This window comes from Phascolarctos cinereus, unplaced genomic scaffold, assembly GCF_003287225.1.
Source record: "Phascolarctos cinereus isolate Bilbo 61053 unplaced genomic scaffold, phaCin_HiC Scaffold_726;HRSCAF=1367, whole genome shotgun sequence".
In the NCBI taxonomy this organism is placed as follows: Eukaryota; Metazoa; Chordata; class Mammalia; order Diprotodontia; family Phascolarctidae; genus Phascolarctos; species Phascolarctos cinereus.
This window is the reverse complement of record NW_027556098.1, coordinates 304004578-304021181: the sequence shown is the minus strand read 5'-3', so window position 1 is coordinate 304021181 and position 16604 is coordinate 304004578. Positions and strand designations below refer to the sequence as shown.

At 40.6% G+C, this 16604-nt stretch overlaps 1 protein-coding gene across 1 annotated transcript in view; it reads right to left on the bottom strand.

Annotated features, from left to right (window-relative positions):
* Window positions 1-16364, bottom strand: part of SIK2 (salt inducible kinase 2) — a 165581-nt gene extending 149217 nt beyond the window's left edge. The window contains exon 1 of the mRNA XM_020989792.2: window positions 16045-16364. Coding sequence (XP_020845451.1) covers window positions 16045-16179 — 135 coding nt within the window. The 5' untranslated portion in view covers window positions 16180-16364. The remainder of the gene's footprint in view (window positions 1-16044) is intronic.
* Between the last annotated feature and the right edge of the window lie 240 nt (window positions 16365-16604).

The following is a 16604-nucleotide window of genomic DNA, read 5'->3' as shown; positions in this document are numbered from 1 at the left end:
CCATAGACTTTACTACTGAAAACTGGTAACATAAAACAATTACAAAATATTAAGTATAGTATTTTTATTACATGGCTAAAGCACAAATTATTTAATTTATTCTATTACAGAACTAATCCTTGAGTAATAAATAATAATAATAATAATAAATAATAATAATAAGCTAATATTTACATAGTGTCTACTGGGCACTGTGCTAACTACTTTACAACTGATATCTCACTTGGTCCTTACAACAAGGTAGGTGCTACTACTAATCCCTGTTTTACAGATGAGGAAACTGTGGCAAACTAAAAGAGGTTGACTTGCCAAGGGTCAGACAGCTGTTTGAGGGAAGTCAGGTCCAGGCTTAGAGCTTTATCCATTGTGCCACCTCGTTGCCTCAGTACCATAAACATCACAGCTAAAACTTACTAATTTGCTGATTTTTGAATTGGACCTGTGCATAAAGTTTACTACTAATAGTCAATAAATATTTATTTTATGCTTACTCAGAGCTAGATAATGTGGCTATTAAAGAATAAAACAAAGAGTATGAATAATTCTTTAGGTAACCATCTAGTGGCAAAGAATATACCACAGAGTCATAGATTTAGAGAAAAAAGAGAACTACAGGAAACTCTAAGGATTCCTGTAGGCTGCATATTGATTTAGAAAAACACAAATTAATATTATCTATGTTGTATTATATTTTTATTTATTTTATAAAACATTTCCCAATTCCATTTTAATCTAGGTCTAGAAAACTTCAAATTAATACGTTGAATTAACTATGTTGAATTGCATTTTTATTTATTTTGTAAAACACTACCCAACTATATTTTAATGTGGGTCAATAATGAGCTTGACATCTCTGATCTAGTCCAACCCTCTCAGTTTACAAATAAGGAAATGTAACCACAGAGAAATTACTCATCCAAGGTCATACAGTCAGGTGGTGACAAAACTGTGATTTGAACTGAAGTTGTCTGACTCCAAATCCCACACATTTTCTAGTATACCAGACTTCCTCTCAAGACATAGAATGGAACATAAAAGCATTCCCTATGTGCCAACTACAATGCTAAGTGAGGTATACAAAAAGTAAGACTTCTCACATTCTAACTTAAAGGAGACAACACCTATGTAGAATGTGGCTTTAGGACAGCAGGAAAGGCCTGATGGTCCTTTGGGTTCAGTGGTACGGCTGATGACAAATTCCAGGAATCCTTAGGGTATAATGGCAGATAGATAAAGTATCTACGAATCTGGAGGGCACAGTGACAGGGCAAATGGTAAGGAACAGTGGAACACCATCTTATCACAAGTGTTGTAGCTGTTGACTCCCTGCTCCTCCAAGAGATAAAGAATGGCCATGTCTCCAGCCAATAATTCTTGGGAAGAGAATAATTAGTAGACCTCAAGATCAGAGTGGAGCCAGCTTCTGAATTACCTTTGTGACATGCATACAGAGAGCAATAATAAAGTGCAAGAAGAGAGGCATATAATAGGAGAGCTCAAGAAAAGAAGCACAAAGTTCTATAGAAATTTGAAATAGAGAGGTTACTTCTGGTTTGGGGAAAAGAAGATAACCAGGAAAAGCTCAATAGAGGAAATGTGGCATTTTAAAGAGTCTATTAACTGCATAAAATGCTATGTTTTCTTAAGCTAGAAACTGACAAAGCACAACTGTTTCTGCAAATCTCAAAAACTTCAGAGTAGAACACTATTCTGATATGAAATGAAAAAAAAAAAGAAAGAAAAAAAGAAAAAGAAATGGGCTGGCCACATCTGCAATGTGAGGGATAAGAGACAGAGAAACTGAGTACTCCACTGGTACTCATAAAGTGACAAGAAAAAGCCAAGAGCAATCTGACAGAAATTAAGTTTACATCAACATTTCACACCATATTCCATAATATGTTCCAAATGAATGCATGATCAAAATGTCATAGGTCATACCATAAATAAATTGGAGAGGAATGGAAGGAGATAACTTTTAACAATTATGGAGAGTTATAGACCAAACAGGGTCTAGAAGGGATCATAAAGATAAAAATGGACAATTTTGATTATATCAGATGCACAAACAAAATTAAATCAATTGGGAAAATGGAAATAGCGGGGAAATAAATCTTTGCACCAAATTTCTGATAGAAAGGTCTGGTAACCAGGATATTTAGGGAACGGATGCAAATATAGAAGAACATGAACTATATCTCAATAGTTAAATGGTCAAAGGATAATAACTAGCAGTTCCCCCCAAAAAAGAAATGGAAGCTATCAACAACCATATTTAAAAAAAGGCTCCAAATCACTGATTAAAAGAGAAATAAAGAGGCAGCTAGGTGGCGCAGTGGACAGAACACTGGCCCTCAAGTCAGGAGGACCTGAGTTCAAATCCAGCCTCAGACCAAACACCTGACACTAACTGTGTGACCCTGGGCAAGTCACTTAACCCCAACTGCCTTAAAAAAAGAGAGAGAAATACAAATTAAAACAACTCTAAGGTCTTACTTCACACTTACCAAACTGATTTGTTGTTCAGTTGTGTCTGACTCTTCATGACCCTGTGGACCATGGGGTTTTCTTGGCAAAGAAATTGGAGTAGTTTGCCATTTCCTTCTCCAGTGGATTAAGGCAAACAGAGGTTAAATGACTTGCCCAGGGTCACACAACTAGTAGGTATCTGGGGTCGGATTTGAACTCACATCTTCCTGACTCCAGGCTCAGTGCTCTAACCACGATAGGTGTGATAAAAAATGAAAATAGAAATTGTTGGAGGGACTGTGAGAGAATAAGCACACTAATATATGTTGGTGACTTGTCAACTGGTACACTAATTCTGGAAAACAATTTGAAACTACACACACAAAAGTCATTCAACTGTACATACCCTGATCCAGAAATACTAGTACTAGGCAATTACCCCAAAAAGGTCAAAGACAGAGGCTAGATAGGGTCAATATGTATAAAAACATTAATTGCAGCACTTTTATGCTGTAGCAAAGAACTGGAAACAAAGTGAGTGCTCATCAATTGGAGAATTTTTGTTGTTCACTCATTTTTCGGTCATGTCTGACTTAACTCTGGGGTTTTCTTGGCAGAGATACTGCAGTAGTTTCCTATTTCCCTCTCCAGCTCATTTTACAGAGGAGGAAACTGAGGCAAACAGGGTTAAGTGACTTGCCCAGGGTCACACAGCCAGTGAGTGTCTGAGGCCAGCTTTTTGAATTCAGGAGGTTGTGTCTTCTTGACTCTATCCACTGCACTATCTAGCTACCTCCAATTGGAGAATGGTTGAATAAATTATGATATGAAAAAGTAATGAAATGTTATTATAAGACATCATATAAGATCATAAATTTACAGCTAGAGGGACTTGGGAGGCCAGTGAGTCCAAACTCTTCATTTTGCAGATGAGGAAACTGAGGCCCAGAGACATAAGGTAACTTGTCTAGGGTCACATGGCTTTTAAGTATCTGAGGTAGGATCTGAACTCAGGTTCAAGAGTCAGGCACTCCATGCACTGAGTCACCTAGCTGCCTAGTAAGGAACAAAATACTAACCTGGAGAATGAGGAAGTCTTTGCAAGGGTGGTGGTGACACCTGAACTAAATCTTTTTCTTTTTTTTAAAAGGTCTTTTTTTGTCCTTTTTATCACATTTTGATTTCAGAGCTGTCTCCCTTCCTCCCTCCCAATCTGGCATTGGAGAAGGCCAACATTTGACATAGATATATATGTGCAATACAAACTTCCATACGTCAGTTGTTTCTCTGGAAGTGGACAGCATCTTCCTTCATAGGTCCTTTGCAGCTGATTTGAATATTCATTTTACTTAGAATAGCTTAGTCATTCAGAGTTACTCTTTCAGCAACATTGCTGTTACTGTACTGTTATTGAATACAATATTCTCTTCTTTTTTGGGGGGAGGGCGCGGGTAGGCAATGGGGTTAAGTGAGTTGCCCAGGGTCATACAGCTACTGATTGTTATATGTCTGAATCCAAATTTGACCTCAGGTCCTCCTGACTCGAGGGCCAGTGCTCTATCCACTGTGCCACCTAGCTGCCCTAAAATATTCTCTTCATCCTACTTACTTCACTCTCCATTATTTCATTCAAATCTTTCCATATTTTTCTAAAATCAACCTGCTCTCATTTCTTACAACAGAGTAGTATTCCATCACAACCATATACTAAGCTGAATCGAATCTTAAAGAAATATATGGATTCTGAGAGTAGTAAATGAGGACAGAGTGCATTCCAGGCATAGGGATGGATTACATGAATGAAGAAGGGCAGAGAGGAGTAATAAGTTCAGAGTACAGCTGGTAGTTTGGCTGGAATATATGAAACACTCAGGAAGGTAATAATAGAAAATGAAGCTGGAAAGGTAGGTGGAATCTAATAAAAGAACACTTTAAAATACAAGGCTAAGAAGTTTGTAGGAAACAGGTAAGTGGAAAAGGATTTTGAACCAGTGAGTGATACGCACAGACCTGTCCCTTTGGAAGATTATTTTAGGAGCTTTGTAGAAGATGGATTTCAAAACAGAAATACTGGCAAGGAAATCCAGTTCAGAAATTATAGCAGTACAGAAGAAAGCAATAAAGTCCTGAACTGGTATGAGGACTGTATGAATAGAGAAAAGGAGGGGGGCAAAAGATGTTATGAAGGTGGAACCAACAAAACTTTTTAATGATTTGGATAAGGAGGGGAAAAGGGTCAAGAATGACTTTAAATTAATGAATCTAGGTGACTGGATAATAGCACCCACAACAGAAATATATAAGTTTGGGGGAAGAGTGTTTTTTTTTTGGGGGGGGGACTGATTTCCATTTTGGAAATACTGAGTTTGAGGTGCCTAGGGATAATGGAAGGAAAGAAATTCAGTAGACAAGTGAGTGAATGGAGTACAAAAGAGATTAGGGCTCAGATAAACAGATTTGGGAGATAGCTCAAAGAGAAGATACTTGAAGCCATGGGACCTGATAAGACTGCCAAGAAAGTATGTGTAAAAAGGGATGCAAAGAGGGCCCAGGGCAGAGTCCTGGGGAATACCAATTGTTAGGGGGCAGAAGACAGATGATGATCCAGCAAAGGAGACTGAGAAGTGGTTAGACAAGTTAGAAGAGGAACCAGGAGAAAAGAGTATCACTGAAGCCAAGGGAAGAAAAAGCATAAGACTTTAGGGATAAATGTAAAGTTTTATGCTTGAGTTCAAAGAAATTGCTTTTGCAAGTATAAGATGAGGGACACAACAGCAGTCTGTCTGAAAAAGTTTTGGAGGTTTGAGTGGACCATAAGCTCAATGAGTCACCAGTGGCATATTATAGCTAAAAAAAAAAAAAGTAAATGTGATCTTGGACTGCCTTGAGAAACAAAACTTACGGGAATAAGAAGGTGACAGTCTTGCTATACTCTGCCATGGTAATATCACATCTAGAGTATTATATTTGATTCTGGGGGCTATAGTTCAAAAAAGATACTGAAAACCTAGATATCACCCAGAGGAAAACAGGATGGTGAAATCTACATTACATAAAAATAGGTTAAAGGAATTTGGGGTGCTCAACATGAAGAGAAGGGTTAGGGGGTGTATGATTGCTGTCTTCAAATATGTGAAGGCCTGTCATGTGGCAGAGAGGTGAGACCTGTTCTGTTTGGCCTCAGACAGCAGAACCCGCAGCAACAGATGAAAGCTGCAAAGAGGGAAATTTTAGCTTGATGTGAGGAAAAGCTTCCTAATCACTGGAGCTATACAGGAGCAGCACAGGCTACCTCCTTAGTATGGTCAGTAAGAGTTCTCTACCACTTCAGGTCTTCAGGCAGAAGCTGGATGATCACTTCTTGAATATGTCAGTGGGGATTCCTTTTCAGATTTGGGTTGGACTAAGTGGCTGATGAAGTCTCTACCTATTACAAATAATGTGATTATGTGTCCTGGAAGAAGGGGTAGTCTACAGTATCAAAAGCTGCACAGAGAAATTAAGAAAGATGAAGAAGGTTAAAAGACCATACTGGATTTTACAATTAGGGGATTATAATTGTTCTCTCTGATTTTATCAAGTCTATCAACAGTCAAGTAGTTGGGACTGGAAGCTGGCTTATAAGAGAACTGAGTAGGTGAGGTGGTAAAGGTATTCTTTCAAAGAATTTTGGCAGTCAAAGGGAAGAAATGCAGAGAGTGATAACTGAAAGGAATGTCAGAGTCAAGTGAAGTGTTTTGGTTTTTTTTGAAGGATTGGGTGTGTTTGAGTATGTTTGTAGACACCACAGAAAGATCTAAAATCCATAGCAAAAGAGTGAAAAACCAATGAGACAAGCTCCTGGAGGAGAAGGGAGGAGATCGAATCAAGGGCAAGGTAGAAAACTTGACTTTGAAAAGAAGGGGCACCTCTTCCTCAAAGAAAGGAGAAAAGGAGACAGATGGGTGAAGATTTAGAGGGACAGTTCTGAGGGTAGAATAGAGAAAAGGGAGATCAAGAGCAGATGATCTATATTTTCACAGTAAGGTAGGTAGAGAGATCTTAGAATTCCTAGCTTCCTTCAAGACTCAGTGCAAATGATAACTCCAACATGAAGCCTATCCTGCTCCTCTCAGGACTTGGTGTCCCTTCTCCTCAAAATGGCTTGATACTGAGAATTTCAGAATTTGAGAGTAGAAAGAGACACCAGTGGCCATCTAGTCTACCATGTACACAAAGAAATCCTTATTATAACCTAACAAGTGGTCATCCAAACTTTGCTTGAATCCTCTCTTCTCCAGGCTGAGTTCCTTCGACTGATGTTCCTATGACACTGACTCAAGGCTCTCTGCCAGTCTGGTTGCGCTCCTCTGGATGCTCCCCCAGCTTATCAAGATTCTTCTTAAATGGTGACAACCAAAACTGAAGGGAACACTCCAGATGAGGTCTGAAAAGAGCCAAATACTCTAGATGATGTCTGAAAAGAGCAGAATACAGTGTGACTTCTCACCTTCCTTTTCTGGAAAGCCATGGTTCTCTTAATCCAGCCCCAATCGCTATAACTTTCTTGGCTGCCACATGCTGAACCTGCAATCCACTAGCCCTCTCCCTCCCCCAGTAGTTTTCAGAACAACTGCTGTCTAACTAGGCCTCCCTATCTTATACCTGTGAAGCTATTTCTTTTTTTTACTCAAGAGTAAGACTATATTTATCCCTACTGAATTTACTTTTAATAGATTCGGCTCAATGCTCTGGTCTCTTAAGCTCCTTTTGGATCCTGATTCTATCATCCGGTGGGTTAGTAGCTATCCTTCCCAGCTTTGCATCACTGGTAAATGTGAAGAGCCTGCCATCCAGTCTTTATGAAATTCGACACTGATAAAAATGTTAAACAGCCAAAGAGCCAGCCCACATGCCTGTAATACTCCACTAGAGATCTCCTATCAAACTATTTGGTAATGACTTATCAGCATACATTTTTCCCCAATAGAAGGCAAACTCCTGCTCCATTTCTATCTTTGTATCCTCAGTGCAGACCCGTAGGAGGCCCTTATAAACAAGGGCTGAATGGATAAAGAGCGGAAGATGAGGGGGGGGACCTGGGGAGGGGGCTGAGGAGAAAAGAGACATTTGGAAAAAGACACAGAAGGGAGAAGAACTGTGAATCAACAAACAATAAAAGCTTTGTTGTTCAGCAGGGAGGGAAAGTTGAGATTACATAGTATCAGTTTGTAATGGACTCAATCAATAAGGTGGTATGATTTCTGGCAGCAGCCTTCAGCAATTTGAGAGTATGAAAGGGTAAGGCACTTGGTGGAGTTGATTCAGAAGAATGTTAATCACAGTAGAGCAAGTAGGCAAGGGAGCAGAAGCTAGAATGTAGTGGAACTGACCAAGATCATGAAGAGAGGAAAGTGAGGACAAAGCAGGAATGATAAACTCAGGGAAAAGGGAGCAAAGAAGGTAAAAAGAGTAAAAGAATAGGTCTGAGAGGAAAAATGATGAGACAGAAAGCCAGGAAACTGTGATGACAGAAAGGAATTTCTGAGTTCAAAATCAAGTACACTTCTGGTTGACAGTGACGCCTACGTTATGCCTATTCATGTGGAATGCCTGGGGCAGAGGAAAACTGTAGGTCATGAGAGTTAGAAGGTTAAATCCAGTGTGTATGACGGAACATCAACATGCATCCTGAACTTCCCAAACACAAATTCATGGTTTAGGTTGGAGAAGAAGACTGTGAACCAGGTATGGAACCTCTTGAGAAAGGAGATGACCTTCAAGCTAACAGATCACATTAGCAAGAATCTGGATGAATGAACCTCAAAGGAGGTGGTGTCACTGCTAAATGATGATGACAAACAAAAGTGGTATGGGAGGCCAACACTTGGAGTATGTCAGTGGTATAAGAAAAACAGTATTACAGGAGACTCTGGCTAGTGATAAACTGCCTTTTTGAGAAAGCCAAGTTTCTATGAAGGCAAGAATGTGAAAAGCAGGTCTATAGGATGAAAAGAAGTTTGTCAGTAATTAAGCAAGGGTTCCACAGAGCACAAAGGAAAAGGAGAGCCAAGGAGGAAAGAACTGAAGGACTGAATCATACAAGAATACAGGGAGAGGTAGCAGAGAGAAGGACCTTTGATCTCAAGAGAACATACCCACTATAAATCATTCAGATCAGGGGATGAGGCAATGATTGTGGCCTCTACTTCTCAGGGTTTTGTGATACACAGAAGAGCTGAGGAGTAGAGATAGAAGGGAGGTCAGGAGAGAGGTCTGAGTCTCCAGAGACTGGACTGGACTCACATGTGGTACCAGCTTAGTGGTTACATACTAGGATAGTAGGGAGGGAGGCACATCCAGAAGGCACATCCCACACCAGGAACATAGCATTGGTGTACGTCCCCTAGTGTCCAAGAGCCTAGTCCTTCTTTTGTTCAGTCTTGTATCTGAGGTCCAAACTAGTCAGCAATGGGTCTCTGGCTATGGCCCAAATGTCTCCAGGTAAGGTGTCAAAGGCATGGAGAGAATAAAACCAGCAGGCCCTTGCCTAAAATCCCTGGCTATAGCTAAGAAAAAGTTTTTAATGTCTGTGCAGTACTACCAAGTAGAAAGACATCATGATAGAGTATAGAGAGCTCACCTTGAAGTCATGAAGCCTGGGTATCAGTCCCTTTCACTAAGCAACCTTCTCAGTGCCTCAGGCAACTCTCTCATCAGAGATTCTTAATCTTTTTTGTATCATAGACCCCTATTTGGTGAGACCTATGGACCCCTTTTGAGGATAAAATAAAAATACATAGGATTACATACAAAATCAATTATATAGAAATACAATTGTCAATTTTTTTTTAAGTTCATGGACACCAGGTTTAAAACTTCTGCTCTAAGACTACAGCTAAATTACATCTAAGTAGCACTTAAGCTGCCCATCTAAATTAAGGGAAGTTCTTCAAACACAGGGAGGACCAAAAAAAAATTATTTAAAAAACCCAAAAACCAAAATACAAAAACCATTAATCAACTACATAGACAAGATAACATATACGCCATCACTTTTGTCTGAAGGAATTCACTTAGGGCCTGTGAGTCTTGACTGTATGTCAATTAACTATGAGATGCAGGTAGATGTGCAATCCACTGAATTAGTCCAGCGCTCTGCATAACTTGAGCAGGGACCACAGATGGACAATAAGCTGAGCCCAGAATTGGAGCTCGAAAAGGTTATCAGGCTGAATTACAGCTTGGAAGTTATGTAGTGCTTTCAATGAGCCCAACCTGCTCATCTCTTTTAATAGTAATACTTTCCCAGTAATGCAACATGATTGAGAATCACTTAACACCACAAAGTGGAAAGAATAAATTACACATTATCCAAAGGGGGATAAAAAGAGTAAACAAGCTGCCATAAGTTACCAGTGATAACTTCCTCTTGAAAAACAGCATAAAAGATATTAATTACTGAGAACATCCAAGCCTGGAAAAATAGATTGGCTAATTAAGAATCAGATACTAGCCGTGTGACCCTGGGCAAGTCACTTCACCTGTGTTAGTCTTGGTTTCCTCATCTGTAAAATGAGAAGAAGGAAATGGCAAATCGCTCCAGTATCTTCACATAGAAAACCCCAAATGGGGTCACAAAGAGTCAGACATGACTGAAAAAAACACTAAACAACAAAATTAAGAATCAGGAGAAAAAACATAGGTATACTGATACTTCTGAGACTCTAAAACAACAAGAACGACTGCTAATTGTTTAAGGATCCACTCAACTTACTGAAGAACATCCCTTATTTAAGGATCTATAATGTATCAGGCACTAGGCTAGGAAAACAGTCCTTGGCTCAAGAAGTTTCCATCACAACTGAGGAAACAATATGTATACAGGTAAGTGGAAACAAAATAAGTACAAAGTATCCTGGGGCATGTGGGGGAGTGGTTAGGGGCAGGAAGGTTTGGAATCCAGAAAGGTGTGCTAGAGGTAGCACCAGGAGTTGAGCTCTGAGAGAAACTAGGAATTCTAAGCAGCAGATGTGAGGAGGAATTACATTCCAGACATGGGTGGCTGCTTGTACAAAGACATGGTGATGAGCAATGCATTATGTGCAAGGAAAGAGAAGTAAGCCAGTTTGGGTAGAACTTAGAATGTACGAAAGAGAATAACATGTACTAAATCTGCAAGGGTAGGTTACAGCCAAGTTGTGTTAAATACTAAAAAGAGGAATTCATATTTTTTATTTTTTGCTTTTTGGTGAGGCAATTGGGGTTAAGTGACTTGCCCAGGGTCACACAGCTAGTAAGTGTCAAGTGTCTGAGGCCAGCTTTGAACTCAGGTCCTCCTGACTCCAAGGCCAGAGCTCTATCCACTGCATCTAGATGCCTCTGTATTTTTTCTTAGAGTCAAAAGAGTGGCACTGGAATGGAATGGTCAGATCTGTGTTTTAGGAATATTATTTTGGCTAAGGTATAGAAAATGGATCAGAGAGAGAAGGGAGATTCAAATCAGGATGATAAATTAGAATGCTGCTAAATAAATAGTCCAGGGGAAACGTGATGAAAAACTGAACTGGGGTGGTGGCTATGTGAGTAAAGAGAACAGGACAGATGTAGATGTGGCCATAGAACCCACAAGACTTGGTAACTAATTAGATAGGGCCATCTAGGGGACCCAAGAGCTAAAGGCTGATTGTTTCAAACTATAAGAACAGTAGCTTAGCAAAAAAAAAAAGAAATGTTAGGAGGTTTAGGAGAAAAGATGATTTGTTTGGGAAAACTTGGGCAAGAATCACACAGAATGAGAAAATATGGAAGTATTATAATTTGCAGGAGGAGAAACCTACACAGATTCAATAACATGTGAAAGTACAACTTATTTCTCTGACTGAAAGAAGCCATAAACAAATAGAAAGCTTTTTTGGAATATATATTTGGAATATATAATAAAAATAAACTAGATTCTCCTATTGCCCAGCTTCTTCTTCTATGTAAAATTAAATTAACAAAGAGAGAAACAAGAACCTCAGAAATAATCCAAAGGTACTGGCTAACATGAAGTTATCTGAAAGACTAGATGGGGTCAATAACTGTTTTTAAGGGAGAAGAGCTATTTATTTTAGCACTTAGGCTATAGTTTTAAAATAACTATTTTGTATGCATATAATATATGTATACGCATATATACACACACATACATATATATTCAAATGATGTGATGGATGTTACATTAATTCCATCTGTTTTGATTCCTATATATCTGTTATTTTACTTAATTTCAACAGGTAGTGTAATAAAGTATGTAGAAGGATAACTTTGAATCAATTAGACCTGAATGCAAATTCCACCTCTAATTATTATTGGCGGTGGAATCTTCAGCAAATCACAAGCTCTGTAAAAAAAAAGGAATAACACCTAAAGTACCTGTCTTACAGGACTGTGAAATTCAAGTAAGACAAATGTATGTAAAGCACTAGAGAGACCAAGTAATAATTTCTCTCTAGAAAGTTCCTATAAGATACAAAAGCTTATATATCTGGCCTAGAAACTGATGGAAGGGCCTTGAAAAATGAAGCTTATATGCTACAATTCCCTCAACACCTTCAAACTTCACATAGCACTTTGATAAACCTTGTATGCATTATTTTGTATTAAAACTCTTGGTGTATATAATACCCCCTAGAAGCCTTCCATTCCATGAAGCCAGATTCCTATCTAAACTTTTCCACATGTAGCAGGTGTTTAATAAATACTTATTAAATTAACATCTAAAGAGAAAAAGCCAAAGGAGAGTACCCCAAAGTGGGGTGGAGGAGAGAGGAAAGAATGGGAATGAGGGAAGGAAAAAAAGGGAAGCTTAAGAGCTCTGAGCTTTAATGGACTCCAAGGCTAGTGATTCATTATTCCTAATCCAGGACAAGTTGGTGCGGATGAGTCACACAGGTACAGACTCATTCCTTTATTTTGGCTTAAAAAGAAGCAAGCATATACTCAAAGAGCCATATGCGGTTCAGCAGTTTCAGACCCCTGGATTAACCAAAATGAAGTGCACCTACATGATTTAAGGCTGGAAGGGACCTTAGATCTTCAAAATCAAACCCCTTATTTACAGATGAAGAGACTGAGTTAAGTGATTTGCCAGGGGGAGAAAAGGAGAAAGTAGCAGAAGCAGGATTTGAATCCAAGAGTCCTCAGCCTGAAAACCTAGTGTTCTTCACTTTAACCATCTGGAGTCTTTGCTACAACTGAGACACAGAAATAAACCTGAATTTCTTAAGGTTCATACAATGCATATAGGGATAGGAACTGGACCTCTTATTTCAGTGAATAAAGTCACCTCTCAAGTGCAGATATGCTCTTCTTGCAAGTCTCTTCTCTACCAATGCAGGAGGGAACCTTCATTGCAGCTTAAGTTTTAAATAATTGCCTGATATACTGAGAGGATGTGACTTGCCTATGAACATTTCATATATACTATTTTTTTAAAAAATGAGGCACAGGAGGAAAGGAGGAATCAATTAAAAACAGAACCAGAGTTTAGTTGTTTATAATGTTCAAGCAAAGCCCAAGATTTACCTTTAGTTTAAACCTGAGAACAAGGTATCATTTCTAACTTCCCAAGCATATATTTACAGAATATTCAATTCTAAAGTCTATTCAAATCAAAACAAAATTTTCAAAAAAATTTATAAATATAATGATGTATTTAATAATATGCTGTCCATACATATTTTTATTGCTATACATACAAATTCAGAATTCCAAACAGAAGCTCCAAAAATTTGTTACTTATTTGTATTTAAATGCTCTCATTATAATTCTCATAATTCATTCAATAGCATTATAACTTAAAAATGATTAAAATTAAGAAACAATTCCACTAGCAGCCTAGTTTTGCAGGCTGAATTTATAACTGGTATTTCAATCTAGGCTTTACTCAGCTTTGACATAATTGTTAAATTTATTTAAAAAATCATCCCAGAATATAAGAAAATTTTAACACATAAGGTAAAATCCCATCACAATAAACATATTAGGAAGTAAAATGAAGTAACTAGTTCCATAGCTCTTTGCTGAATTAGTTATAAATAATTCCAAACCTCAGACGACTTAGGACAGCAAATGCTTTCTCTAGGTCCTATCTATCCATGCTAAGTCATTGTCCATTAAAGGATAGCGAGATTTTATATAGCTCTTTAAGATTTTCAATCTGCTCTGTATGTTATCTCATTTGATGCTCCCAATAACTCTGTAAGGCAGGTGAAGTACTATATCTGAATCTGTACTACTTGTACAGCAACTCTTACTTGAAATTCTTACATGAAAATTAAAGCTTCAACTGAAGAGAACCAAGCTCTTTGCTGTTTGACTGGCTATTGCCCTTCCACTTCTTTCACTTCATTTCTTTCTTCAAACATGAGCTAACACTATTAGGCCACTCACCAAACCATGGCACACAAGCCCAAGAACTACGGGAGACAGGGAGTAGCAGAGGAGGAAAATACCTCTTCCTGCTTCCAAATCGGCTTCAAATTTCTTTTTACTTACTAATATAAACTCATTTTCAAAGCTAGAGCCAGTTATCTGTAGACTGGAAATCTACTTTCTGATACACTCAATCCTTCCCTGATCCTACCACACTATTACAAAGAGTCTTTAATATATCTAACACATAACTATTAGACCCTTCACTTTCATACTTCTATTAAAAGATGGGACCTACAGCATAGCGACACCTAGTTCCATAACAATGTATTAATTCAATACCTGCTCAAAAGGAAATACAGGGAGGATTTGAGTTGCCATTTTCTAGGGGTCATATAGCACCTAGGCTGGCCATGACAAAGTGACACAACATTGTAAATTCTGCTATCTAAGATCAGCAGAACTTATTTAAAAAATATTGCCAGACTGAACTGCTTAGAATGTAACACAATGTATGAAACATGAAGATTCTAATACTTACATACTTTGAACTTTTGCTCAGAAACATTGTTCTTTATATCCCAATCATTAACCAAAAAGATGTTAAAATACAATTTCCATGTATTTAATTTGCTATGTCAGTTCTTAATTTTTGAGGGAATCGCATGAATTTGTGTGTAGTTTGACACGTTTTGTTGCTGTTTGTTTTAAAATTAAATAGGTGTTGAGATAATATGGATCAAAGAATTGGTAATTTCACTATGTTTACTTCCTGGCTGTCAGCACAAACCTGATGCAGATAGCTAATACCGGTAAATTTGGTGACCAAGAGAAAACAACCTTGTGCCCTTGGTTCAGCTATTAAAGGAACAAGGAGGTAGCTAGCATTTGGGATGCTTTAGCATCAGCAGAGAAGCCAAAGATAGAAGATGACACAATAACAAAGTTCCTTTCTCCTAAGAAATGAGCCCACCGGGTCAGATTAAGAAGGGATTTTGAAGAAAATCATTCTGAAAGCCAACCGGGAAAAAAAATGAGCAAAAAATAATAACTGCACTTCCAGGCTGCTTGGCATTTTGAAAACAACTCCTAGAAAGGGAAAGTATATTAACTTTACCCCACGTTCAAACTGGGGTGGCCATTAGTACAAATTGAAAAAGGTGGCCAGGGAAAAGATTCTATTAGCAACTAAAATAAGACACAATAGCCTACCTCAAAAACACAGGGTTTTATCCTCCAAGAGAAGTGGCTTTTGTTTCCACGGTTTTTCAAAGGTATCTAATTTGAAAGACTTAAAATAGAGAAAAAGAAGAAAGCAGCTTGAGGCAGTGAATAGATAGAAATTGCAGGAGAATGAGTTTGACTTGAGAGGGAAGGTAGTGAGATTTGTGAGGGACTTCAGGATGTGCAATGCATGGAAGGATGTCTACCTTCTGTTAGTAATGAAGCGGGTTTTTTTTAGTAGAGTCAAAATCTTCTGTGGTTTAAAGGAATAGACTCAGAACTCCCAAGCGCCGGCGGCAAAGGCACAACCTCCTGGATTAAAGCGCAGATTCTGTGTGAGGCAGACCCAGAGGAAACTAACCACTGACATCTTCAATACCACTAAATATCTGAGCCAGTTCCATTGTCTTCGGAGTGAAATGCAAAAGCCACCTAGGTGACAGACTTCAGCTCCCGAACCCAGAGACCTAAAAGCGTCTTGCAGGAGGGGCGAAAGGGACAGGGGCTGGCACAGACCTCCCCAGGGACAAGGGGGCTTTCTCAAGGTGCGGGGCAACGGGAAGACCCCCCGTGGTCCCTCGAGGAGCAAGCCTCGCCACCCCTGCCCGAGGGATCTCACGCCTTCTGTCCCTTTTGTAAAACCCGGACGGTCGAGCCCCGAAGGGGAGGGAAGACTGAGGCAGGGTCCCTTTCCTACAAATGGGGGTGATGCCACCCTGCCCCCCGGCCGGGCGCCGGGAAGGGCAAAGACGCCGGTCCCCGGGCCGGGGTGCGGACTTGGGGGCAGTCGGGTTTCCGTGCCTGCAGCAGCCTGGCTCGGCCCCGGTGCCCTCGGGTCGGACCCGCGCCCCGGGCTTTCTCCCAGGCCGCACTGGCCTTGGCTTCGGGGATCCGGCCTCTCGGTCCGCCCGGCTGCTCCCCTCCCCCCCCGGCGCCCGGGTCCCCGGGCCGCACCTCGGTCTTGGTGATGCGGTGGCGCCCCAGCTTCACCACAGCGAAGTTGCCCTTGCCCAGCGTGCCCTCGATGTCGTAGAACCCCACCCGAACCGGCCCGCGCTGCAAGTGCCTCGGGCCATCCGCCATGACCATGCTGGGCCCCGCTGCTGGACACGGGCAGACTCGAGGGCGGGCGGGCGAACGGGCGGACGCGGGCGCGGACACGGCTCCGGCTCGGGCTCGACAGCGGCGGCGACGGCGGCGGCGGCTCCGCTCGCTCCTTCGCCCCTTTTCCCTCCCGCTCTGCGGGGCCCAGCCAGGCGCGCGCCGCCACTGACGTCCGCCGACGTCAGGGAGGCCGGGATGGGGGTGGGGGAGGGAAGCAAAGAGGGGGGCGGGTCCGATACTTGATCTGTCACCATGGCGACCGGAGCCAACGCCGACGTCGGCACTGGCGCTGGGACAAGGAGGGAGTAAGGGATGGGGAGGGGCACACAAGGGCCAGGACTCCTCGCTCCCGACCCCGCCTCCCCGCCCCTTCGGGGAGGGGAGTGCGGTGAGCTCGGGGCTGCAGTGGT